At 39.4% G+C, this 25,318-nt stretch overlaps 1 protein-coding gene across 3 annotated transcripts; it reads right to left on the reverse strand.

Annotated features, from left to right (window-relative positions):
• Positions 1-277: 277 nt before the first annotated feature.
• On the reverse strand, positions 278-25,301 carry dnaaf9 (dynein axonemal assembly factor 9). 3 transcript variants are annotated; one of them, XM_044374140.1, is made up of 38 exons: positions 25,132-25,301; positions 23,798-23,877; positions 23,494-23,619; positions 23,276-23,400; positions 22,724-22,820; positions 22,410-22,516; positions 22,179-22,256; positions 21,561-21,662; positions 21,354-21,409; positions 21,112-21,247; positions 20,624-20,705; positions 19,836-19,872; positions 19,640-19,724; positions 19,476-19,552; positions 19,244-19,288; positions 18,906-18,951; positions 18,698-18,809; positions 18,373-18,443; positions 18,129-18,176; positions 17,943-18,030; positions 17,706-17,809; positions 17,355-17,498; positions 16,953-17,038; positions 16,576-16,677; positions 15,851-15,968; positions 15,606-15,694; positions 15,307-15,441; positions 14,823-14,948; positions 12,268-12,305; positions 11,221-11,356; positions 10,800-10,886; positions 9,987-10,093; positions 9,660-9,734; positions 8,648-8,832; positions 8,224-8,289; positions 7,658-7,751; positions 6,540-6,658; positions 278-3,066 (listed from the first exon to the last, which is right to left on the reverse strand). In XM_044374140.1, the coding sequence occupies exons 1-37, from the start codon at positions 25,185-25,187 to the stop codon at positions 6,552-6,554; spliced, it is 3,453 nt and encodes a 1,150-aa protein (XP_044230075.1). In that variant the 5' UTR covers positions 25,188-25,301; the 3' UTR covers positions 278-3,066; positions 6,540-6,551. The 3 variants fall into 3 exon arrangements, with proteins under 3 accessions (XP_044230075.1, XP_044230077.1, XP_044230074.1); XM_044374142.1 differs by having other exon boundaries at positions 278-3,070; XM_044374139.1 differs by having other exon boundaries at positions 278-6,658.
• Positions 25,302-25,318: the final 17 nt, after the last annotated feature.

Here is a 25,318-nt window from a genome sequence, read left to right on the forward strand (position 1 = left end):
ACACACTCACATGAGAATTTACACACACACTCCTTAGACACTTTTATTTAGTCTGCCCCTACTGGGCCTCGCAACAGAGAGCTCCTCGCCTTAGTTGTTGCTGTTACAGGGTTTGGATGCACATGTTGTATCAGCAAGTGACAAATCCACTACTATGCTGAACTGGCTGCTTGTGTGGCTCCTGACATCTGAGACAGTATAACAGTTAATACAAAGTGCAGCAACAGAATGTAGGCCTGTAATATCGGGTTTAGTGAGAAATGAGCAAACACCGATCAACCATATAAATATTTAATGGATTACGCGGTGCAATAAATACAACAGTTAGATTATAAAAGCATCAGTCACAGGAAAAAAACAAAAGTTACAGTAGTTTTGTGCAAATGCAATTCAGTTTTGTTCACTTTCTGTGAACACCCTCAAAACAAAATGTGGAAGTCAGTTTGGCACTTTTGAAGTAGTTTTTTTTTTCTCCTCTACTTGTCACAATAGAGACCATATGAAGTTATTTTTTTTTTCCTTTTATTTTAGACGGCTTGCAGACAGGGGAGAAGAAATGAGCCCTTTACTTTTTCCCAGATCTAATTTTGCCATCATGACATCAAACACCTCCCAACTTGAATCGTTACTGTTCCTTGACATGAATAACGACGCCCTAGTTCGTACATGGCTGTTCCGTACAGCCAGTATGTTTCTACAGACAGAAGATATTAACCACAATTTCACCCCCATCTTCTTCTATAACACTTTAGTGTGATAGGGCAAATATGTAATCTCAGGTATGGAAATAATACCTGAGCAGATTCCTCTCGCTGTCTGTGAAGACTGTGAGGTGAAGAGCCTGTGATTCCCTTTTAACCTTGATAAGACAGAACAGCCCGAACAATTAGTATCAACAATCCCCTGAGGCCTATGAAATATTTGGTCAGTTAAAAATCCATTTCCAAGCCGCCTTTCTCCAATAAGCACAGATTACATAAAAATATCCACTTCTTCAGGAAGTGCATACAAGTCCACATCGTTGGCCCTTTTCAACATTGGAGCCAATCTTCAAAACTAGAAAAGAACAAAAACCTCTCACATCGTGTTATCACATTGCAGTACAAGAATATCACAGTCCTCCCCCAACCCACCTTTATAAAACCAATTAACACCAAACTTTGTTTTTGTCCTATAACTTCAGCTACAAAATGGCTAGCCTCCACAAACAGCATGAAGACACCAGGGTGCTCAGTCTGCCAGAGAGCTGCGTAGCTGTCACACTGAGAGGCTTGTGGAGGGCTCTTTGGGCCCCCCAATGTGCAATAAGTAGGGGTCACCCAACTTTAGTCACAAACTTAAATCCTCATTTTACATCTCTATACTTACTGATTCAAAACGTCAAGGTTTTGAATCCCAACTAGGGCTGGGCATCGACAGAAGACAAGCATTTCCTATTATTTTGATGCGGTTATGGATTTTAACGGAACCTGGACATGAAAATGTTGGCTTCAGTAACAAAAATACAACTTCTAGTGTATTTACATTTTAAAGAAATCCTAAGCTACCAAGAGTTATACCACTATAAATGTAAATAAAATGTACCCAGCCCATATTCCAACATTTATTTGGTTAGTTTGCAAGAATACCTGAATCGTCCTGAGCCCTCCAGTGGCCTCCCCATGTGTGACCTCGCCTACTTTACCCTCTGGCTTTAGTAAAAACACATTGCTTTAAAAGAACGACTCCATGGATTCCTTTCACCAATACTGTTGAAGGACGGATCTTCGCCTGACAACACCTCCTCCTCCTCCTCCCCCCTCTGACAGGGAGAGAGATGGAGCTCTGAATGCAGCTTTAATCTCTGCTTTTCTTAGCCGTAGCCAAGGCACTGCTGGATCAGAGAAACCTGACGTCTCACAACTGATCAGATTCTCTTCGAGTTTTTTCTTTCTTTTTTTTTTTTTTGAATTTAAAAAAAAAAGAAAAAAGTTGCATCTGCTTTTGCTTTGTGTAGCTTGTGCGAGAGGAGACGTTTTGTTTGCATCTAGAATCGTTCAATTCACAGTCTTACAAAAATAATTTTTTTGTCGTATTCGAGGTAATTCAAATTCTTAGCAGATATGTAAAATAAATGTGATTATTTTCTCTTTTGTTGTACCAGTTTGGTGAAAGGCAATTTTGTCAGCATATATGCGGTATCATATTCACATGACATCTCAACACATGCAAAATAGTGTAGACATACTTGTAGTAATAGTCGTGTATACATATGTGTGTGTGTGTGTGTGTGTGTATGTGTGTTAGTGGTAATTTGATTTCAATATCACAAACATCTTACATAACCCTCAACTCTTTAAGGACTACTATTTGATCTCTTGGCCAATTAAGGTTTCAGTTCCACTGCTTTGACATGTGTAGCTGGTTTCAAAGTTGTGGCGCCTTCAGTCTCCCATACATCAGCCTCGCAACTATTTCACTGTCCGTCAAGGTAACTCTCTGCAGTATTACATAACTACAGAACGACAGCAACAGTTGCTTGAAAAACAGACGGCTTTGATAGAGTGCATCTCTTAAACGTTAAACGGAGGATCCGGCTTATACGGAGGGGGGGGGGTCATCATTTTGTCAACAAAGGATTTAAGTTACATATTATCCTGCTCCACTTTTTTAAAAAAAAGCAGTGTAATCTGTTTGCATTACATTTATCAGTCATTTGGCTGCACTTATGGTTGTGTTTGTGAGTGGACGTTATTGCTCTTTTCGAGTGGTGTCTCATTTTGTAACAAAACCCTTGACTTCTTTTTAAGACCCTTTATGGTGTTATGTGAGCTACAAGCACTCAAAGCCAGAATCCAGCAGACCACAGAACACAAGCTGTGAGAGACTGAGAATTTAGCAGCTCGTTTGTTTGCTTTGTTTCGTCCTTAAAGAGATATTTGAGAGTACTGTAAGTAGAATATATAAAAACACAAGGTACAATTGCACTTCTTTTATAGAGTAAAGGAGAAGGACTGTACGAGAGGAGTTAATGGAATGAGTAACTTGGGGTCCGCTCCTCTCCGCGTTGACCCCTCTTTTTGCTGGCTATCTGGAACATGCCAGGGTAATACATGTTAGAGGCATACTTTGTTGCTATGTTACGTGCTAATCTATGCATTTTGTTATTCTTCTAAAAAGACAGTGGCACATCTAGCATAGGATGATATGGCTTGTTTAGATCTAAGTAGATTCTACTGAGAGGACGGATGGGGCCAGCAGTGTCGGGGTGAGTTCAGGTTCAGGATTATTTGAACCTGTGCAGAGACACATCGATCATCTGAGTGGGGGGAAGAACTTGCTAACAATTCTATCACTCTCTGATTGTCTGCCAATTGAAAACTAAAATTATTGATTCTTTCGGTTTTACTGGCTGTTAACAGCGTTGACAGACAGACATGTAAGACATGACATAGTCAGCGATGTGAATGGCGACCCCAAAATACACTGAGGTAACCCATGATCTAAAAATATCTGTTTGGATAAGAATCAAACAACAGTGAATAAGTGTTCACCTCACTAGCAGGCATTTCCCCCCCTCAACTGAGGAATTAGATTATGGAGTTCGAATATGCTCTTACCAGAAACACCCTTCATCTGACATGGTGAAAATCATATTCATCATGAAATACAGGCAATATTTAGGTACAGTATGTAAAGGCCAATTGTTGTGTTGTAGCAGCAGCAGTATCAACAACTCAGTATCAGTTCACTAAAGATTGTTAATTAGTCCGCATGTTACACTGCTGACCCCATAATGAATGAAAGCCATTAAATCTCCAGAGACTGTAGCAGGGTTCCTTCACGTTTTCAGCTTGTGAATTGCATGTCTTTTCCATGCTTCTGCTTGTAAATTTTGTTTTGGTTAGATGTCACAATTTATAATATGTAGTTGTACACATGACAAGATGTGTTTTCCGCAGCTGAGGAATTATGAAATACATTTTACCTTCAAGGTAGAGTATTTCAAATCCTGTGTAGGAACCCTTGTAAGAGGAAGACATGCATAGAACATTAGTGTGACGCACACGATCGCAGAGCAAACAGTAGCGTAACTACTCATTTCGACAGCACATATAGTCTGATTCTCTGCAACATCACGACTGATACAAAGTCTTTATACCGTACTCTAAAGGCTCAACCCCTGTTATCCAAACCTAACCAGACAATTAACTGGCTTTTTCCCACATTATGACATTTAACCCTTGTCCTAACCAAACCTAAGTGACCCCAAAGATTAACAAAAAAAAGCACGGGAATGTTCATGTTTCACAAATGCAAGAACAAATGAACATTTTGACCAAAATGGTGAATTGAGTGATCCACAGCTGGCTGCAGTGAGGCTTAGCTTATCATCTGTGTCTACCTGGTTTCTTAGGGTGCTTTCACACCTGCCTTGTTTAGTTCGGGTGAATTGAACTCTGGTTCGTTTTCCCCCCTTGGTGCAATTCGTTTGAGCGTTTGTGAATACAGAAATCACACTCAGGTGAAGACCAAAACAACCGGACCTAGACCTTGTTGAAAAGGAGGTCTTGGTCTGCTTACAGTACGTACGCTGGTACAGTTTGTTTGTGGAATGAACGCGATCTAACCCAACTGTAGGAAGCATTGCGCATTTTTTGGATTAAACCATCTCCTGTAGCTGCACTGTGCATTAAGGCTGCCTTCTCTGCAGCTGACTGAAGGCAGCATGTCTTCTTCGTGCAACACATTGTTCTCTAGATGTTGCATTGAAGTGCGTTCTAAAATTCTGCTTGCATATTTTGGCTCGGTATATGGCCCAAACGACTGGACCAGATTATTCATATGATGTATCAGGTGAGTGCCTGGGAGCACCAGTCAATTTGCCGTACTGGGCAGCACCAATGTGAAAAATATGAAAGACGTAAATAGTTTTTGTGTTCAGAAACGGCAGATACACCATTTATAAAGCACTTTAATTTAGATTTTAATTATCATTATTCTTATTAATAAGAATAAGATTAAGAAACCAGTTGAAAAGTAGTTTCAGCACCACGGAGGCGTAGAGAGAGAGAGAGAGAGAGAGAGAGAGAGAGAGAGAGAGAGAGAGAGAGAGAGAGAGAGAGAGAGAGAGAGAGAGACGCAGTTTATCTCAGTAATAATCGTAGTACACTTTATTGCTGATAGAAAATATTTTCACAGACAATTTTACTAATCCACCTTTCTGTGTGGAACAAGTACACCTTTGTTTCCCTGAGTATTACGGTTCACACATTAGTTTTATTCTGTTTTACAAATGCGAGAAGGAAAATCAAGTTCTTTATAAATGTTGTATTAGTCTATCTGCCGTTTCTGAAAAACAAACTCTCACTTCTCCGCTCGCCAACCCCACAAGATTTCTGACCAATGAATGGAGTCCCAGCTCCTACAACCTAACAAAACTGAACCGAACCGAACCGAACCAAAGGGAAACTGTAACAAAGTAGCAACTCATCCACTGATAGGGACCAAAGCAAATGAACTATAGGTGTGAAAACGCCCTTACTGTTAACTAGCAGCATTGTAATAAACAGAATGCAGTTCTGTGTAGAAAAGTTTCTGGTGACATGCAACCTCAGTTATTCAATGAGTTTCTTGATGGCCTCAGCTGTTTTGTAACTACAAGACGTTGCTGCAGGGAGTGAAGTCTGCTTTATTGCACTTTCATTAGATTCACTTTAGGAGTCTTAAAATAAAGCACTGGGATGGCGTATAGCTGTGTGATTAATGGCATCATTCATCAGTTGGCTGCAGCCAACAGGCTGTCCAATGTTTACAGCTCTACGGCCAAGCGTTCCCTCTGCTGCAGCGTGGCACGCAGACAAGCTAACAGGTGGGCTATGGATTGGGTGACAACAGAGGAGGAGCGATTCTTGAGAAACCCCACCAGGGAGCCCACCAGAATCACACGGCTATCCATGCCTGTCCAGAAATAGAGGCATTAATTTGCCAACTGTGATAAACAGAAACGCACAAGCCGTAGGAGTGTGCAGATGGAAATTCCCTTCAATTGTGCAAGTCTCATAGCTTGCAGGCTTAGTGGCGTAATCACATTGGTTTAAAGATGGAGTCTTGTGTTGCGTTATGTTTCAGATTTGTCTGCAGTTGTGAGGAACTGTTTTAATTTGCGTTCACACAAGCGACCACATCAATTTGCCACTTTCAGTTGATGAATGTGATACGTGACCGAGCCAAGTGCTAACTGTACAGTCAGTTGTGTTGCAGAGGAAGTAAAGCCTACACCAATGCCATGACATAACTGGCTTTCGATGGGTGACGTCACCCATCAAAACCTCACCTGCACTCAACTTTTCCATGCCACCAAAAAGAAAACAAAGTGACATAGTTTAAAGATAATGAATGGACTTCTGGCAGCAGCAGCTTCTGCAGTTGCATGTGATGTGATCACACATTGACCATTTGAGTGGAGTGTTCAGTACATAACCCCCCCGTGCCCTCCCTGTCCCTCCCATAGTGGTTCCCTTAGAGTGAAATGATACAGATGGAGGCAGTGGACGTACACACAGATTCTATCATGGATCAAACAGGTCAGGCTGGCCCTGCAGCTCCAGCTGGCGGTTGAACAGCTCGATCTCTTTGTTGGCCTCAGCGATGTACTCCTTAATAAACTCATCCATGTCTGCAGTAACAGCGATGTAAGGGAAACAGCAGAAAAATACGCACATGATCACACTTCAATGAACTCTTAAATAGCAGTAATTTTCCATGACTTTTCAAACACAGGGCTTGATTTTCATTACATTCACTGACTCAGATCTACTGTATCTTACCTGTCAGTTAAAGGGAAACTTTGGTATTTTTCAACCTGGATCCTATTTTTCGATCGTTTTGTGTCTAAAGTGACAAATGGGGACTACAATTTTTGAAATTAGTCCAGTATTGAGCGAGAGCGCTTCAGCCTGCAGCCGTGAAACAGGCCACAATGTGATGCTTTGGGGCCCCGTCAATGTACATCCACTAAAAGTTCTTGTTTTTGTCACTGACAGGCTCAGATTGTAATTATAAGTGTCTGACAACATTATGGAAATGATCCCTACAGGGAAATAAAACGTTTTTCTTTACCTTTCGCTTGATCCCATCTGTTTGTTATTGTGTCTAACCAAGTCTTGTGTAGTCATAAGTCTCATTCTGAAGAGTTGAGTTGTTGTTGAACTCAGCTAAATATTCAGCCATGACTTTGAAAATCTTTTAAATAAAACTAAGCTACACGTTCTGTACTCCAACATCATCCTTTCCATAATGTTGTCAGGCACTTATAATAATCTGAGCCTGTTAGTGGCAAAAACCAGCACTTTTACTGGACGTTCACTGACAGGACGCTATTGCCCCAAAGGATTACACTACAGCCTGTTTCACTGCTGCAGGCTGAAGTGCTCTTGCTCAATACTGACTCATTAGTCACTTAGACATAAAAAGATGGGAAAATAGGGTCCAGGTTGAAAAATACTGAAATACTTCCCTTTAAACAGCTGATTTATGTGTGCCTGTTTTCGTTTTAGCTTTTGAAATATGGAACATCTCCAGTTCTTTCTCCAAGGCTGAATAACAGATTAGATGAAGTTGAGACGATATATTTAAAAAAATAGACAGTAACTTCCATGAACACTGAAAAGGATACTGGGATGGCAGTTTCTTTTTTCTCCAAAGATGTCAACATATTGATAACCATTGTAGAAGTAGCCTGGTGGTAGTGGGTCCAAGTGCCTCCTCAGCTAAACAGAAACATACAATGTCAGGTTGTGTTAGTGTATTGATTGAAAAGGCCCACATGAATAAAGGTTCCCCACCCATCCCATTACCTCTTAGAAGATGTGAAAAACCTAAAAAAGTTGTGTTGTTTGCATCCAACATATAACATGTATCCTTGAACTCTTAACAAAGATGCTAAATGCATTCCTCCAACATCTTTTGGTTAGCACATCACTAAATCTCTTGGCATGTTGCAGTCACCACCTGTCAGTCAGTGAACTAGCATGAAACTATTGGCGGGCATGTGCTTGGTGTCACCATTGTGCTCATCAGCACATATGTGTGTTGCATTAGTGCTGTTACTTCAATACAGATACAAACAAAGCAGGGACTCCATTACACCACTAGAGGTCAAAACATCACAGGGTACCTTTAATGCTGTCGTGTGCACACAAATTCCACCAACGTTAAAACATTAAACTAAAAAACACTCACATGTATGTTCTTGATTTCCTGTGGTGAAAGGGTATTTTTAGTCTTCTTAGGCTTCTTTGTCTGCCTCTGTAAACAAAAACAACCTTGTGGTTACAGTATATTGTCTTATGATGATAGATGAATAGGTTGAAGATTCAGCCAGACTTTTTTCATGGTCACCATTGTCAAGTTTTTTTTTTAGTTCCATGTCCATTTTACACTCTTTTCAGATACCAGTTTGGTTGTAACATAGGATGCAGGCAGATGCAGGACCATCATTTCAAAGATTAATTGATATTGCAGTGAGTGGGTGCTTTTATATGCATCTAAATATCGCTACTACAGATTTTTGACGACAAGCAATTAATTTGTTAATGTCATCTTTTATCATTATTTTTTTCAGTGTATATTACCAGTAAAAAAGTGGGGACATTCAAATGTCTACCTGCTTGGCACACAGTCTGAGCCAGTCCTTCAGTCCATCCTCAGTGAGACCAACACCGTCAAAGATCAGGAAGCAGGAGGCGTTGTTCTTTTGGAGGCCCGGGGTCAGTGGGTCGCTCCGGTCTGGTACGACGCTCAGGTTCCCGCTCGCTGTGTTGTAGCTCACCTCCATCATTTGGTCTGAGTCTGGAGGTTCCAGAGTTGAAGGCGCTCACATCCAACACACACATACAGTTCACACCTAGCGTAGCACCTGCTACAGCAGCAATGCTGTTGCTGGGGCGCTAATGTTTTAACATCCATACAATCTCTCTGTTCCCAAAATGGCTCACAGAACTCACATGTGTAGTACAAAACAAATTTAAACATGTCAAATATGTCGCAACTGAATGTAAAATATGTATTGAATGTAAAACAGCTAAATATAAAAAATAAAATAAATGACTAAATAGAAAGTGATGTAAATGATACACTAGCCTACAGACAGTGACTGAGAGAGACACTTGACACTAAGGGAATGTGAATAATAATATAAGGATCACACGGTCTCCACACTCGTTCCATACCACTGTATCCTCCCAACTCTCTACAAATGTATGCACACTCTTTGCACATCTCCTCACAGGCACCTGCACTCTCTCCTCATGCAACAACTCTACACAGGTCTTAACAAAGAGTGAGAAAAAACTATGTGGAGGAAACCAAACCAGTGAACTATGGGCTGAATTCAGAACACCAGACACCAGAGCAACAACCGAGCAGTATTCCTACCGTCAGGGGCTTCTTTTGCCTGCCTTGAGTGCAACCATTTCTCTAACAATTCCCAAAACTGGGAAATACAAATGCAGGTCAAATATTTACCAAAGAAAGAAATGACATTTGTTTAGTATCGCTTCACAAAAGGCAAACTCTCTTTTAGTTCTAAACCTGGTCTGAAAATGAGAAAAATTAGTCACAACAGAATTAGTTTGTATTTCACATGAGTAATAAAATGGAAAAAACATAAATCCTACCAGAAAATCTGACTTTTCCCGCAACATTGTACACATTTCCTTGGAAGGGGCTTGGCCTTAGTGATGACTTCAATGCTACAGAAGAAAGTAAAGAAAGTGCATTTACTACCACAAACCCATAATGTAGTTGTAGGATGAATCCTTTTGGAAAACAGATTATTTCACAGCAACCACTGATAATTACTTTGAGACATCAGTTGTTTCCATATTTGGAGGGAAAGGCAGCTTATGTAATCATCATCAAACCCTGCCAGCTCATATCTGAAGCTTCTGTCACGTGTAAGAGTAGAAAAAAGGGGGGTAGGATGGGCTTTCTTTCCATCTCACCTTTACAGCGGGCGACAAATAGAGGCCTCTCTAGGGGCCGGTTGAAAGCCATGCGCTGCTGGGTGAGAACCAGAGACCCGGAACCAGAGAAGAAGCGCCCTTTGCACCTGAAACACAGAACACGTGCACATTGCACAAATGGTGAGAAAGTTAAGTGTCGAGCAAGCCAAATGTTTGTGCTACATTTTGTCTTTGGCTGGAAAGTTGTTTACTCTACCAGCTGCCCACAGGAAAGAGGCCAGTGCATGTGATTTATTGGTATAACTGTGGAAGCGGATAATAAATCTGTAAATGCAGATACTCTCACCAGTTTCCTGTCCTGGTAAAGAGCTAAGGAAGTGTAAGAATCATCCCACACACACATACGCACAAATGAAAAGCTCGGAGATGAGTAAATCAAAAGGGACAGACTTGCTAGATATCCAGTGTATAATCTGAGGATTTAGTAGAGGTTCATATTAGACTGACCACTGAGGCATGAGGGCTAGATGGACCGGGTCCAAAGGGAAGGAGACCCCCTTTGTGTACATGGCAACTGTATGGCCAACAGCTTGTTACTGGGCTGCCAGAAGGCAGCTGGTGATAGAACACAAGATGCCCTGAGGGGCTTTACAGCAATCAGCAGCCGATACCCCCACCACTGCATCCGAGTGGCAATTAAACCGCGGGGAGGCAAGACGAGGCAGGACTGCGGAACGCCGAGGCAGGAATCAACGCCGATGTGTTGCTCAGCGCCCGAAAGGTTAAGTGTGGACACAGGAGGACATACGGGGGTCACAACTAGTAAAGTGGGACATAGGACAAGGGTCTTACCAGCCAGGGTAGAGGACATAACGTGCTCTCAGCATCTGTGGCTCATTGAAGCTGCTTTCAGACAATATCAGATTCACATCTTCATTCCTGTTGAAGGAGAAAAAAAAACTTATGGTAACACTAAACCTTACAATGGTCTACATAAATGTTTAAATCCATATGAAAATACAACATATGCATACCATGTAAGTACTTGAAAACATCTTTAATGCATAATGGGCTTCTAATCACAACAATGAAACATTCTTTCAGTACAGAATGCACTGGGGAAACATTCCTGTGGTAAATGAACAGTGCTCTGACCCAACAGATTTAAAAAAAAAAGCAGAATAAAATGTAGCCTAAAGAGAATATTTTAAGTAAAGATAAAAGCAGTTAAATGACTGTTTGCGGCATTGATCATGATTCTGTGGGCGCCTACCTGGTGACAGCTCCTCTCTCTCCCAGTATGAAGGCTGCGGTGGGGTTGGCAGAGCGTACCAACTGCTGAACATGCTGCATGAGAGGGTGCTTCTGCTCTGCTGTCAGCCCGGTGAACACCACTGTACTCACAATACCTGACATACAATGAGGCACAAAAAAGGGAATATGAATTCCAGGAGAAACTGACTCACTTTGCTGAAAATACAAAACCATTCAAGCCACTGCAGAAATACATATACACTCGGTTTGATTTACTGGCATTACGACTGCAGCTGCAGCGTTTTTCTACCTGCGAGCTGGATTTATATGGAAATTAACAGTTTGATTCCTCCAAATCCTCCAGTAAGATACAAAAGGAATAACAAGTTATTAGATGCCACATTCAACTATGGTGGTTGCCCTTTGCTCATCCGATGACAGCTGCACCCAGCTAGACTTCCCCCACGCTACCCAAACTGGATCTGGTTCCAGTAACAAAGATGGCAATGATGGTGTAAACCCACATAAAACATGAAACATGCACTGTATACATGTAGCCAGTATAGCTGCAGGATGTGGGATGTTAATTTACATGAAATGAATGGCATTTAAATGATTACTAAGAGCTTTACTGTTCAATACAACATAATAATTGTCATATGTTTGTGTAATATGTTGATAATAAGTGCCAGTGTCACATTTTCAAATGGTCATGTAAGGAGGGGAGATGGCAGGGAACATTTCACAAGTCATAAATGCTAAAAACAAAAGGCTTCTGCACATTTATTTCTTCACTAGGTGTTTTTTGTTGGTTCTTTTTTCTCATTGCTACTTAAATCTAGTTTGACAGTTTGAAAAATAATACACTCTTGACCTTTTACGACTGTTTGGGAACCAAGCAGCGTGATGTATAAAATGGCTTTTTTACACAGCTTCCAAAAGAGCTTCACGTCAATATCAATTAATATCAATTCGATGTTTCCTCAGTATGCCATGAAAAAAATGTTTATCCTGATTTTGTTGTTGGGGAACAGAAGGGTAGTAGATTGTATCAGACAGGACTTACCTTGACTACACTGCTCCAACAGCTTAGGAAACGCAAACCTAGAATGAAAGACAAAGGAAAGCGATGCAGTGTTGAGGATAGATTCTGTTTCTTAGCCTTTTCAGACATGTATAAAGCACGTTTGAGAACACCTTCAGCAGTGTTTCAAAGAAAACCAGATGACTGTTTGGTGTTATGGGTGCTGATTAATTGCTAAACCAACTACTGTATAGAGATTATGCCGGAAATAAATTGTAATCATCATTTTGAAGATGAACTTTTCTTCATCTGTGACAATGTAAACGTATTCATCACTTATTCCGTTTGGGATCAACAGCTACTGCGACCAGTACAGTAAACATATTGAAAATAAGATTCATGTATCTGAGTTACACACATGCAAGAACTGAGTTTGAATGTATTTATCTTAAGAGTCTTCTTTATTTTAACCCATGCTGTGTTCCACAACGGGTGTTTGCCAAAGTTGTGTAGCAACAAACAGGCTAATTCCATGTTATGGTCCTTGGCTTGCAATCAGGTTATCCATCCTGCAAAGCATTTTTCATAGGACGATATCATGACTGTGACTGGCAACTGACCAATGTAAAAGCTTTCTGTAATTTCATTTAATCTTAACATAATTTATCCTGTGTTGTCAAATCGATCAGCGTTATACATCCCTCTCTGAATAACCATTCGCTCCCCCACAGCCTGAAGCTCTTGAAGAGCCTACAGGCTGAGGAGGGGGGGGGGGGGATCAGCAATTTGAAAGGCATTTATCTTTTCTGTCCTGATGTAATGAACTGTCTACATCCATCACAAAGAATGGATCATGACTGACTGATGAGCTTCGCTGAGGAGGGGGTGCTGGTCGCACATGTGGATCTGGGGGATTAGAGGGCTATGCTGAGGGAGGTGACGGGGAGGTCAGGTCTAAGCTGGGCTAACCACACCCAATTAGCACCATAGTGGGGGTCCATAGACCTCCATACAATCTATGGCAACAGACAGTGACAGGGGCTTTCTGAAGATGCCTCAAATGGAAAAGTCAGCGCTAACCACATTGCTACACATCTTTCCACTACTCAGGCAAGTAGGTCTGAGTCGGACTGGAGGGTCATCTCAACGTATTTATAGAGCATGTATGCAAATATATATCATATAAGAATCTTATTGTGCAGAACCAAACTGAACATATGTTTTTAATACTGTAGCACTTTGAGTTTCACTATGAATGAAAAGTGTGGTGCAAATTGAATGTATGTAGTATTATTATTATTTTTATTACATAACACCTCCTGGCTTTTAATGAAATTTCTTGGGGATAATGAAAAATGGCAGCAGTAATTCTCCACGCATGTTGTAAAAACTAGACCCTCTACACTGATCTCATCTGTATGCCAGTATCACTGGCAGGCCCAGCATGGCTGTGCAGTGGAAAACAGCCTATTAACCGGAGTGGTATGTCATATTGTGTGGATCAGCTCAGTCAATCTATGACAGTGAGAAGCTCTGTAAGCTACATCTAAAGCCTGTAACAAAAGGAGAGTGAGATTAAATGTAGGACTGATCCTCTCTGTAAAAGACCTAGCCTTGAGTTTTAATAGCTAAAAGTGTCATGTAACCTCGTCCTGGAAACCTCCGGTACTTCAACCATTTATCAACATCCAGCCCTGTCTGTCATCGCCTGGTCTGTCCGTATGTTACTTGAAAACAGAAATGAGTAGAATCCTCAACTTGAATTTCAAGTTATCTCTCTGGTTTGTTGCAAACTCTTCACCTCTGTTGCATCCAACTATGTTAGCTTATGTTGTCTTAAACAGCTAACTGTACTCGCAAGAAATTAAAAGTTTTTATAACATATTAATAATAGGGACGGGTGGTGCTTCAGGAGTGTTTTGATCATTTTATTGTAGTGAAACTGCATTAAACTACACCTGCAGTCCTCTGCAAAGGAGCAAACTATCCTCTTTTTAGAGCCAACACTCAAGCCCAGAGATAGAGAGAGTATTTCCGACACATAAGATCTTCAGTGTAGGATTCCTTTAAGATGATGATGATGATGATACATACTTGAACCCATGCAGCTGCTTCAAAGTAAAAGCCTTCCAGCCCCTGGGAATCTGATAAAAGCATTAGCATGAAGCAGGTGCTGGGTGTTACTGACTATGTCACTAACTTACGTGTCTTCAAATCAGAAGAGAATTACTATCAAATAGGGTCATATAATATATTATTATCCAGCACTGAGGTTGATTATTAGTAAGCTGGAAGTGATTTTATTTTATTTTAGGTTACCCAGTAAACACAAAACAATTTTATAATTTTTTCCTCAGCATGTACAAAGGGAGACAACATGAAATTGTACACTGACGTCTATATTTGGTCTCAACTCACTGTCATCCAACACACTTCCCCTAGTTTCTAGTCTGTATGAAATTCACTCACTCAGCAACTTTGTGTGCAGTTTAATGTCAGTGGATATGAATTAATCTGAAATATACATATCTCTTCATGGCAGTGAAAGCCTGTTTTTTCTTTTGTTTCTTTTTAACAACAGCAGACAGAAGGTTCACCTGTGCTCCATGCAGGAGGCGAGTGGATCCACACAGGCGGTGACAGCGCCGATAGTGAAACAGGCTTGGACAACTGGGTCAGGGTGGAAAAGTATGGCCTGGACTATATCCAGGACATCAGTGTATCTGTATACGTTAGAGGGAACATTTACAAATGTTAAAGTCCTCACAAGCTGATAGAGAAAGGTAAATTAATCCACTCTTGTGAATGCTGGATTTGAATACCTATATGACTTCATATACAACCTTCTTTTAACAATAGGCACTCTGAATGCTCAAAAGGTATACATACTAAGATATATTTTATGAATCATGATGAGATTATCTAGGTTTTAAATCATTAAATGATGAACAGTTAATATTATTTTCACATTGTTGTTTTTTATGTAATGAAACACATCCGTGAAGCTAAGCTCTGCTCTCCTGTATTATTCTTGACTTCTCAGTTCCCTGCTATATCAAGCTGATCAGCAGCCTTTCTTACCCAGGTGAGAGAACCAACAGACGGGGTTTGCCTCCTGGGCCTCTCTGGCTCTCCAGGAAGCTGGACAAATACTGCTGGAGGTGAGAGGCTGAGAAGCTGTCACGGCTGTCAGGAGCAGGCTCGTACACCACCCACCTGCAGGTGGAATGCAAATCAATTTGTATTATTTTCGTTTGTGCTCTTCTAATTATTATTATCATAATGAAATAACTACAACATATGTCAGATTAAAAAGGAAAACAGAAAAAATAGAACAAAAAGCAAACCAAAGAACCCTTATTAGATTAAATCTCTCTCACCTTCCGCATTCCTTGTTCAGCTGGACCAGGAAGTTGCAGAGTCTCTTCTTATGGCTTCCTGGCAGTCCAGTGATGATGGTTATGACAACCTTTTCACACATTAAAAGGTCCACATCAGATTTGCATAGTATCAGCTTTATATATCCATATCCATAACATTCCTTTAAAGGAACTAGAAAATATATTTACCTTGTCTACATTTTTGAAACGAGGGAGATGCAGTGGAAACTAGTCTATGTGCTCACCTTGTCTCCCTGGCTGCTGACCGGGTTCCTCAAGTCTGAGGAGGGAAAGAGCGTCCCCAGGTGGTCATACAGAATGGGCTCCTGACCAATACTACTCAGAGAAAAGTGCTGCAGAAACCTGGCATAGATCAGAATACAGCAATCAGTAGATAGTAACGGGTTCACAACTGATCAGCGTGTCTAAATGTAAAAACAACATATCTTGCCACTAAAACCATGTATTTTTAAGGATTAAAGATAAAACTGACTCATTAGGACAAATCGTGCAAAAATGTATTTATCATTTTTTGCCTTTATTCTATAGTCATAAGAGAAAGACAGAAAGAGAGACAGAAAGACAGGAAACACAGGTGCTCTTTGTTTTAGCAATAACGGCAGGAATAAAATGTGTGTGGTCTGTTTTTTGTGCCAGATGATGAATCTACATTATTTTATAGATTTTCTTGCAGCGGAAAAGACCTTTCCAGCGTGGATGCCCACCACTGAATACTCTGCACCGAGAAATACGGCCTTAAATTCTATTTTAGGAGGACATAGTCCTGATTAAACAGTACCTAGCATCAGGTTTTATTATTTGTTTGGTCCAACTCTGAAGCACTTTACTGTGTAATTGGAGCGTGACCGGATAAAGATCCAACTGGGATCGAAACGTTGTCTATTAAAATAAATTTGTGGTTTGGAGTCAGGTGCGCAGGCGTTCATTGATCCGGGTTGTTTATACTAACATGTCCTGCTCTGGCAGCTGGGAGTATGAAGTCTTCAGGCTGCCTCTGCGTTTGGCGACTGGTGGCTCCTGACTGTCATGCAGCTTCTGCAGTCTGGTGTGCCTGAGAGAAAAGAGTTATTACAATTTATTCAGCATGACAGTAAGTATCAAACAGTTTTAAGAACTATCAAAATCTGATGATATGGTGAGAAAGGGACTAAAATAATTCAAATTGACATACTGATAACTGAGCACTGGGAAAATTCAAATGACTGTGTCCTAATTTATCTTATTTGATCAAATACAAGTGATACAAGTGTCTGTATCAATACTCCATCCTCCAGAATCTAGGATACAAAAAAACGAATATCAGTAAAACACATGAAGTTATCTTACATGTTTCTCTGGCTCCAGGTCAGGTGTTCTTGTTCCACCATTTGTAGAGAGAGTCCAGATTCAGAGTTTTTCCACACTGACAAAACCTGAAACCAAGAGTGAAAAGGTTCATTTTGTATCTTTGATGAGCATAAAATGAAGAGGAAGTGGGATTAAAAAACATATTTTTCAGTGATGGATTATCCTGGAACCAACACAAACCCAAATCCTTTCCTGCCTTTAATCTATGACTCATAGATCTCTCAAACTAAATATTTTCAGTCCTAGTGTGAGTTAAAGACATCCTTGTTGAATTGCCCACAGGCATGATGAGAGACTGATATTCTGAGTCAGCCGTACTCAGATAGCGCCGTGTATCTTCCATCTCGAGTCGAGTCAGAAGTCACTGTCTCAAGGTCTTACCTTGGAATAGAAGGCCCTGTGGCTCTTAGACCTGGGCTGAAGAGCAAAGACCAGACACTGGTCAGAGCTTTGGAGGGGGAACGGGAGGTGGGGGAGCAGGGTGCTCTCATACTCCAAAATGAGAGAAGCTACAGCACCGGAGTCCTGTTGATAAGAGGACGCATGCTAAATCACACAAGCTGATAGCAGGAATTAAACAGCATGCGCATTAATATGTTTTAGAAATCAATAACAAAACAAATCTTGTTTACAAAAATATATACGTGATGCAATGCAACGATTGAACTTCAAATCACATGATAAAATTGTAAATATTTCATATTTTTCCAGTCATGTCATTAATATGCATACCGGATCATAGAACTTGATGTTGCTGATGTGATCCTTGGAGACGGTGATGCTTCCATATTGAGAATGGATAAACAGGAGTCCCCCAGAGAAGAAGATGATTTTCCCTAATAATATTTGCATAAATAGTAAAAAAAATTATACCAAATCACAACTGTTTGTCACATAAGATACAATATCGGCCCAAATATAATACGACACTGGTTACAAGATGACCCACAACTTTAGTGAGAGCGTTACCTTCTTCAGGCGTGGAGAGCTGGCTGCTGGAGAACACGTAAGCAGCATCTGCTACAGTCAGAGCAGTTCCCAAACATGTACCTTCCTCCTTCGGTTTAAAACACATGTGAGGTCAAATAAACATACATACTGTATATAAGCCTGTAAACATGTAGTGCAGTGGGTACATGAAGCCTCTGAACTTACCTTTGTAAGATTTTGAGCTTGCTCAGATTGCTTGACATCAGATTCCATCTGAAAACAACATGACCATCATGACCAAACAAGGATGCTAAAAACAAATATTCAACTACTCTCTACTACTTCTAGATAAAGACTGAAAATGTCTGCATTAGTAAACTTTAATTGTAACAAAACCAAGACTAAGTAACTCAATGTTTGGTTAACATTCATGTGAAATGTGAAATGTGAATTTCAGCCCCACACATACCAGCCAGCAGGCGTAGCGAGGCACCGTTGTAGTGAGGATGGTGTAGCAGCTGTCTGAGGACACAGTGCCATCTGCAGGAGAGGAAACAGACTTGTCTGACATGGAGGATAAATAACAAAGCCAAAGAATGACAAACATGGAAGATGAATCACAAATATGATCCTCGGTGCAGAAAACTGTCCATTTTTAGACTAGTCTTCAAATGAAATCTCCTTTTTCTGTTGATGCTGACCTGTGGATTTGTCCTGTTTATGTAAATCTAATTTCCTGTGTGAAATCAATCAGCAGTCCGTCCTAATTAGACTTAGTGTAATCAATATTCTACCTTTCTGTTGAATGTTGATGCTGGACTCCAAGAAAGATTCAGAGAAGACCACAGAGCCCAGGTCCCCCCCATCCCACTGCAGGTCTGGGATGTCGTGGACGGTCATGGAGGCCTTTGGAAGAAAAGAAGTGGAATAACAAACATTTTCTGTGGAAAACTGTTAACTGTTTATTGTTGAGAAAAAAAGAATACTGATACTCTTACTTACTGTTTTTATCATGTAACGGCTTTCGTCATCAGACAGGGGAATGATCCTGTAGATTAGAAAAAACAAGAAAGGCTCTTTAGAAGTGAAATCACATATTAATAGAAACGTTCATAAGAAAGCATTAATTAATATAGAAATCTATAAGTATTGTACTGTAGCACTGAAAACGCTGAATGCACTAATTGTAAGTCGCTTTGGACAAAAGCTTCTGTCAATTTAATGTATTGTAGATGCAATGCCGTATGCAGTTCACATTATGGAAATGTTTGCAGAAGAATATTTATGAAAAACAACTTTTAAGACAAATAAATGACTCATGAGGATGAGTTAACACTCACCTTCCTTGCTTATTCACTGCTTGAATGTTGAAGTCACATTTGGATCTTAAGAGAGAAAACACAGAATCAAACAGAGATTCAAACAATACACTTCATTTCATGCTTGGCTGAAAGTTTCAATCTGATATCATTTAATTACTGAACAACTTAAGTTAACACCTGGACACTAAAAAACAGCCTATTGCACTAACAGTGGACAAGAGATAAAAAATGAATAACAATCAGTTTTTACCTGAGAGCGCTGCGGTACTGACTTAAATTCAATGAGTCCAAAGTCATCAGAAAGGTTTGCTCTGCTACATCTTTTGCCTAAAAAAAGTATTTCTTTATGAGCAACTGTACATGTTACATGTAAGATAAATGTTAAAACAGGCAGATTGTTGTTGTTTTTTTTACCTTGGTGGGACTGGAGGAACAGGAGTAGCATTTGATTCCTGAAAGAACTGCTTGAACAGCAGCTGAATAAATCTGTGACAAAAGTCTGAAAAAAAAAAACAAGAAAACAAATCCGTCAAATATTCTGAAACATTTAACAATGATCATACAGTAGCTTAGTAGGAAAATACTGATTATGAAAAGTACAATTACTTACAAGACTTCTGTTTTCTTTTGCTGTGTATTTTGATTTCCTGTGGGTGAAATACAGCGAGTGTAAACAAATTATAGACTAACGATACAAATAAGGGCTTCTCATATTACAGCTAACCCCGGGCCAGCTGAGCCCCTTCAGGACTCTGCATTTAACTCAAAGCATTTACCCAAAATGTAATCCTACAGACAATAATGTAAAATGTGAAAAAAAAGATTTCTTAAAACTTCACATATAGGAAATTGATATATTTTTTTCTTCAACTGTTAATACTGATGGCTTAACCACACAGGAGGCATTTCAGCTGCATTTTTCAGTCATCCGTGTCACACATGATGGAACAGATATGATCTTATTTTAATCCATACAGCTGTCTACACAGGCTGTGTAATGGCTCATGCTATGTGTGTGTAACTGTGACCCAAAGCATATTTTTATACTTCAAGTCTGTTTTTCGCATGATCGTGTGACACAGTGATCATGTGTTGGGCTGTGTGTGATGCCAAAATGCCTGTATGTATCCTGTATAGACACTGATGAACAACTGAAGCTGCTGCTTTGCTAATGTGCATCCCATAGACCGCATTATATATACTATTATATTCTTATAGACTATGTATTATATACTTATATACTTATAGACCGTGTTACCTAGAGTCTATGACGGATCCTGCATAGACAATGTGTAACAGTCATACAGAGCTGTTGGCTACAACTCAGGTAGTCTATATGTACGGTGTATAGCTGCATTGGAAAATAAAAGTCAGCAAAGTCATGAAATATAACCTCACCAAGGTATGGGGTGTGGGTGGTCCCAAAGAAATAGGTTCGAGTGCAGGCTAATGGTCCTTTGGGAGCCACACACTGCAAAATCTAAAGGACAAAGAAGTGTTTGTTTTGAAACATGCAATAATGGCAAATAACCAAATTTTACAAATGACAGACAAAAATGATGTAAAATGACCTAAATCAACTTGATGAGTCATCACTTTTAAACATTTAAACATTTAAATAACACTCACTGACCACTGGTTATTCTACATTCCTTCACCAGGTGGTGCTGCATGTCAGTGTTTCTCTTTAGCTTAATTAATGTATTAAATGTTGATTGCATACATTTAATTAACATAATAAAATGATGACAGCAGAAAAATGTGCAGGTTTTTACAGTGGCGGATCATAGTTTACAGTGTTCGCTATATGATTTTTCCATATTATAGTGTTTTATATGGGAGCATCATCAGAGAATGTCTGCTTGCACTCAGCTGCTGCTTCTTACCATGTGTCTGGCTGTAGAAGCTCGAGGCCCTGTGTTGCGAACCTGATGACTCTCAGAGGGAAAGTTGAAGGAGTAGCTCTCCAGATCCTCTGAGGAGGAATGCCTCCCAAACAACACAAAGGGCTGCTGACTTTTACTGAAATCAAAGAAATAATCACCTGAGTGTTTTTTTTTTATTCTACAAACTACAAGACTACAACTGAATGTAATTTTAGTATTTTTAAATTGAATATGATGTAAACCTTTTATCAGTGATGTTGCTTGAGATCAGTCCATGGGAGTAATACGTGCGGAATGCCTGTAGATTAATGAGAACACATTTATTGCACTAACCTGAAAACTGACACCAGATATAAAACCAAAAATGAAAACAAAATTACTAAATGTAGTAAACAATAACATTAAATTAACATCAAGAGAATTCTGTTCTTTTAGGACTATTAACTTACTTCTCCTGCCTGAGCTTCAGACAGCTCCAGGATGGACAGATGGCTCTCCAGGTCCATGCTGGAGAAAAAGCTGGTCCACTGCTTCTCAAAGTTAACCAAGTCCTAAACCAAACAATACCCAGGTTAGAGTACAGCATCGTATTGACCTTCATATGCCAAATATGAATAAGCAACCATCACCATTTTACCACTAGGTGTAGCAAATACCCATTTTTTTACAGTAGATTAAGTTGTTTTTTGAATCAGTTTAATTCATAATTTCCTCTATAAAACGTAAAATATTTATGACAAACTACCAGATCCCAAATAGATGCCTTACAATTCCTACTGTATACTTGACCAACAGCTAAAAAAGTATTAATGACATAAGTTAGACATAAAATAAGACATAAGACATAAATTATTACCAAATATGGACTAATGCACCTTAATTTATCAGATACTGTAGTGTGACTTTTAACTAACCTAACTTCTTGGTGATCAAAACTAACAAATTATTGATCATTCTAAAAAAAACACATTAGATGTGTGGCCATGAATATATTAGATGAAGGCCTGGGGGTTATTTTTGACAGAATAAGGTTAGAAAGGCCAGTGAATAAAAAACCTCAGTGTTACCTCGCTTAGTAGATTATCCAGGGACACTGGGTCGAGTCTGTTGTACACCTGCCACAGCCTCTCACTCATGTCCATTAGCTGGAAAAGAAAAAAGGGAATTCATAAACAAAAACAAGCTGAAACAAGAAGTAAGGGAGCACGAGCACAATGTACAGTAGTGCTACAAATGTTCTTCGATTTGCTGCACTTAAGAGCTGAACAAATGTCTTTAGTTTGTAAGTTTGAAGGTACCTTGTACTTCATGGTGAAAAAGCTTCCTCTGCCGATGCCTTCCAGGGCAAATGCTTGAATGAGGGGCCATTTTTCCACCATAAACATATCAAACTTCTGGATGTGTCCTAAAAATAACAGTAGAGCAAGTATAAACACCTGCGTTGTTGTAATTACACAGTAAATGCAAGCTGTCTAGAGGGTGAAACTACATTGTATTCATCTATCTACTGGCTCACAATGTCATGCAACAGAGTTAGTAAGTGAACACTACAATTTGTCTTCAACACATATGTAGCAAATCAATGTTGAGGTTAAATTGTGTTGATTTGTACCCTGTGAACTGTAAGGTACTCCGATACGATGGCAGTCCTGCACCATTGTGACAAAACTGGAGATTTTGAACTCTTCTGCTGCTTCTTCATCTTCATACTGTGTGTAGAGGATGAAAAATACATGAAAAGACAAAAAAGGAAAAGAACTTAGGATCTCTGTAATATCAATCACAGTAAAAAAAAACAAAAACAAAGGTGGTTCATGTAGTTTTTTAGAAGCAACTAACAGCTCCAAAGAAGACAAGTCAACTGTGCAGAAAGTGCAGGTAAACCTAGAATACACTGCGTCATAGATGAAAAAAGATATGCTGCTTTTGCTGCACATCCACTGTAGACGAGGTGTAACATTTAAGCTCACTTATCTAAAAGGGAAGTGCATTACAGGTATGCTGCAAGGGTTTAAACTCCTGCAAAGTGGACACATTAACATGGCTTAACACTCGTAATAAGGTTAACGCCCAATATATTACTCCTACAAATAGCCGGTGCATACAGGAAGTATATAATGAACAGGACTGATAGGCCTTTAGGGGAGGAAGAAGGCGTTTTCACCTCTGCCTCTGTCATGCAGTAGAGATGCAGGTTTCTCCAGTGAGACACGTAGGGCAACAGGTAACTGTAGTTCATTGGGTTGCAGTACAGATGAACACACTCCGCCTTGATCAGAAGGATTACATCTGGCGAGGAGATGAGCAAGAGTTCAGAGTAGGTAAAAACTAAAACGAGGAAAAAACATGATTAAAAATATAGTGAACACTCGAGAAACTCACCATCCAGCATTTCCTCAGAAAATTCCTCAAGCAAATGTTCCATATTCAGCTGATTTCTTCCATATAATCCATAGAACAGGTATTTGGCAAGCTCAGTGCAGCCTTCATTATATCTGCTGTCAATTCCTGAAATACAACACACACAAACAATCATTTATGTTTATTATATGCTTTGGAATGATCATATAAACTGTCTTATATTCCATGTGCTCTGAAGCCAAGTATTTACTATAAACATATCAGTTCGGGTACAAATGCCAAAAGAAGTAAAGGATCAAGATAAAAAATTTGCAGCATCACATACCAAGAGAACACAGAATGCCGTCTGGAGTGGCAGCGCCGCCATCAGAGAGCAGAGACTGAACCTGACGCAGGCGACAGCAACTGAATAGAAAAAAAAAAAACAAAAATAAATAAATATATATAATAATGGCAGTAAGGGAGTAAATTATGAACAGAAAATTATCTCAAAATTATGATCTCCACATCTCATTAAGACTTAGCAGCTCCTCAATTATAAGAAATGTCTGATAAGTATGCAAGCCTGCAACAAACAATTATTATCATTACTGGTTAATCTGATTATTTTATTAATTAATCAATTAATCATTTAGCCTATAAAATGTCAGAAAATTGTGAAAAAGGATCATTGTTTCATTGTTTTGTTCGATTAACAAAACCCATCACTAACACTGAAACTCAGAAAACCATATTTGAGAAGCAATGACAAAGTGACTGATAATTACCCTAATCAATTAGAAATTGTTGATTGATGGACTAGCTAGTTAATTGTTTCAGCTGTACATCTTCATACTATTTACTCCAAAATCACTGACATGATTATGAGATATTAAACATCTAATAATCATTAATGTTATTATACTTACAATATAACTTTTATAATAATAAAAAAACTGTACAGTAAATGACCTAAAACTTCATATGGTCTGAGTTGGGAGTCACTCTTCTTTCTATTGGCTTCCATTGAAATTTTCAGAAAACCACTTAGGGAACTGTATTCTATATAGATTTTTAGGAACTTTTGAGGTGACTTTTCCCTTTAATTTTCTCCGAAACTGTACTGTAAAATGATCATTGTTAACAAGATTCAGTTCACATTTTCAGCAAGGGTTTACATATTAACAAATATTCTGTTTTGCATTTTTTTTTTCCTTTTTAATTTTCTCCAGAACTATACAGTAAAATGACCTCTTCGATGACTTTATGATTATGAATTAGCCTATATAACTCTTATATCAGTCATATTAGCCTTTTTTTTCATGCAAATACAAATGTCAAGCTACTTTTTACGTTACACACCCTGCATAACTAATTTGTTAAGCTATTCATTGGCGTTAGCAAAGAAGCAGGTATTCCAATAGGAATGGGTGTTATGGCACAGTAAAATAAATGTGTAACGTTCACTTGTTTACTAGGTTAATTATGCTAATATTGGAAATGAGGCTAAACCATCGTTAATTTATCGAGGTATCAAGCCAGCTAATCACATTATCCAGCGATAACTGGCGTCGGAACGTCGACAAATAACGGACAGCTGTTCGCGCTAACGTTAGCCGGGGTTAGCTTGACAGCTTCACTGAAGCGTTATCTGTAAACACAACTCGATATAAACATTACCTGACAGCTGGGTTGACTCCCGAGTATTTTCCGTTAACTCTCCTTAAACCGGCCATTGTAATTGTTGTCACGGTGTACACAATTCACGTTTAAAATCGATCAACGTCTCGTATTTTCAGGCCGAATAGCTACATCTTCTCCATCACCCTGGAGAATGTCTACACTAGCGTAGCAACGGGGCGAACCA

Source organism: Thunnus albacares, chromosome 15, assembly GCF_914725855.1.
Source record: "Thunnus albacares chromosome 15, fThuAlb1.1, whole genome shotgun sequence".
NCBI lineage: Eukaryota > Metazoa > Chordata > Actinopteri > Scombriformes > Scombridae > Thunnus > Thunnus albacares.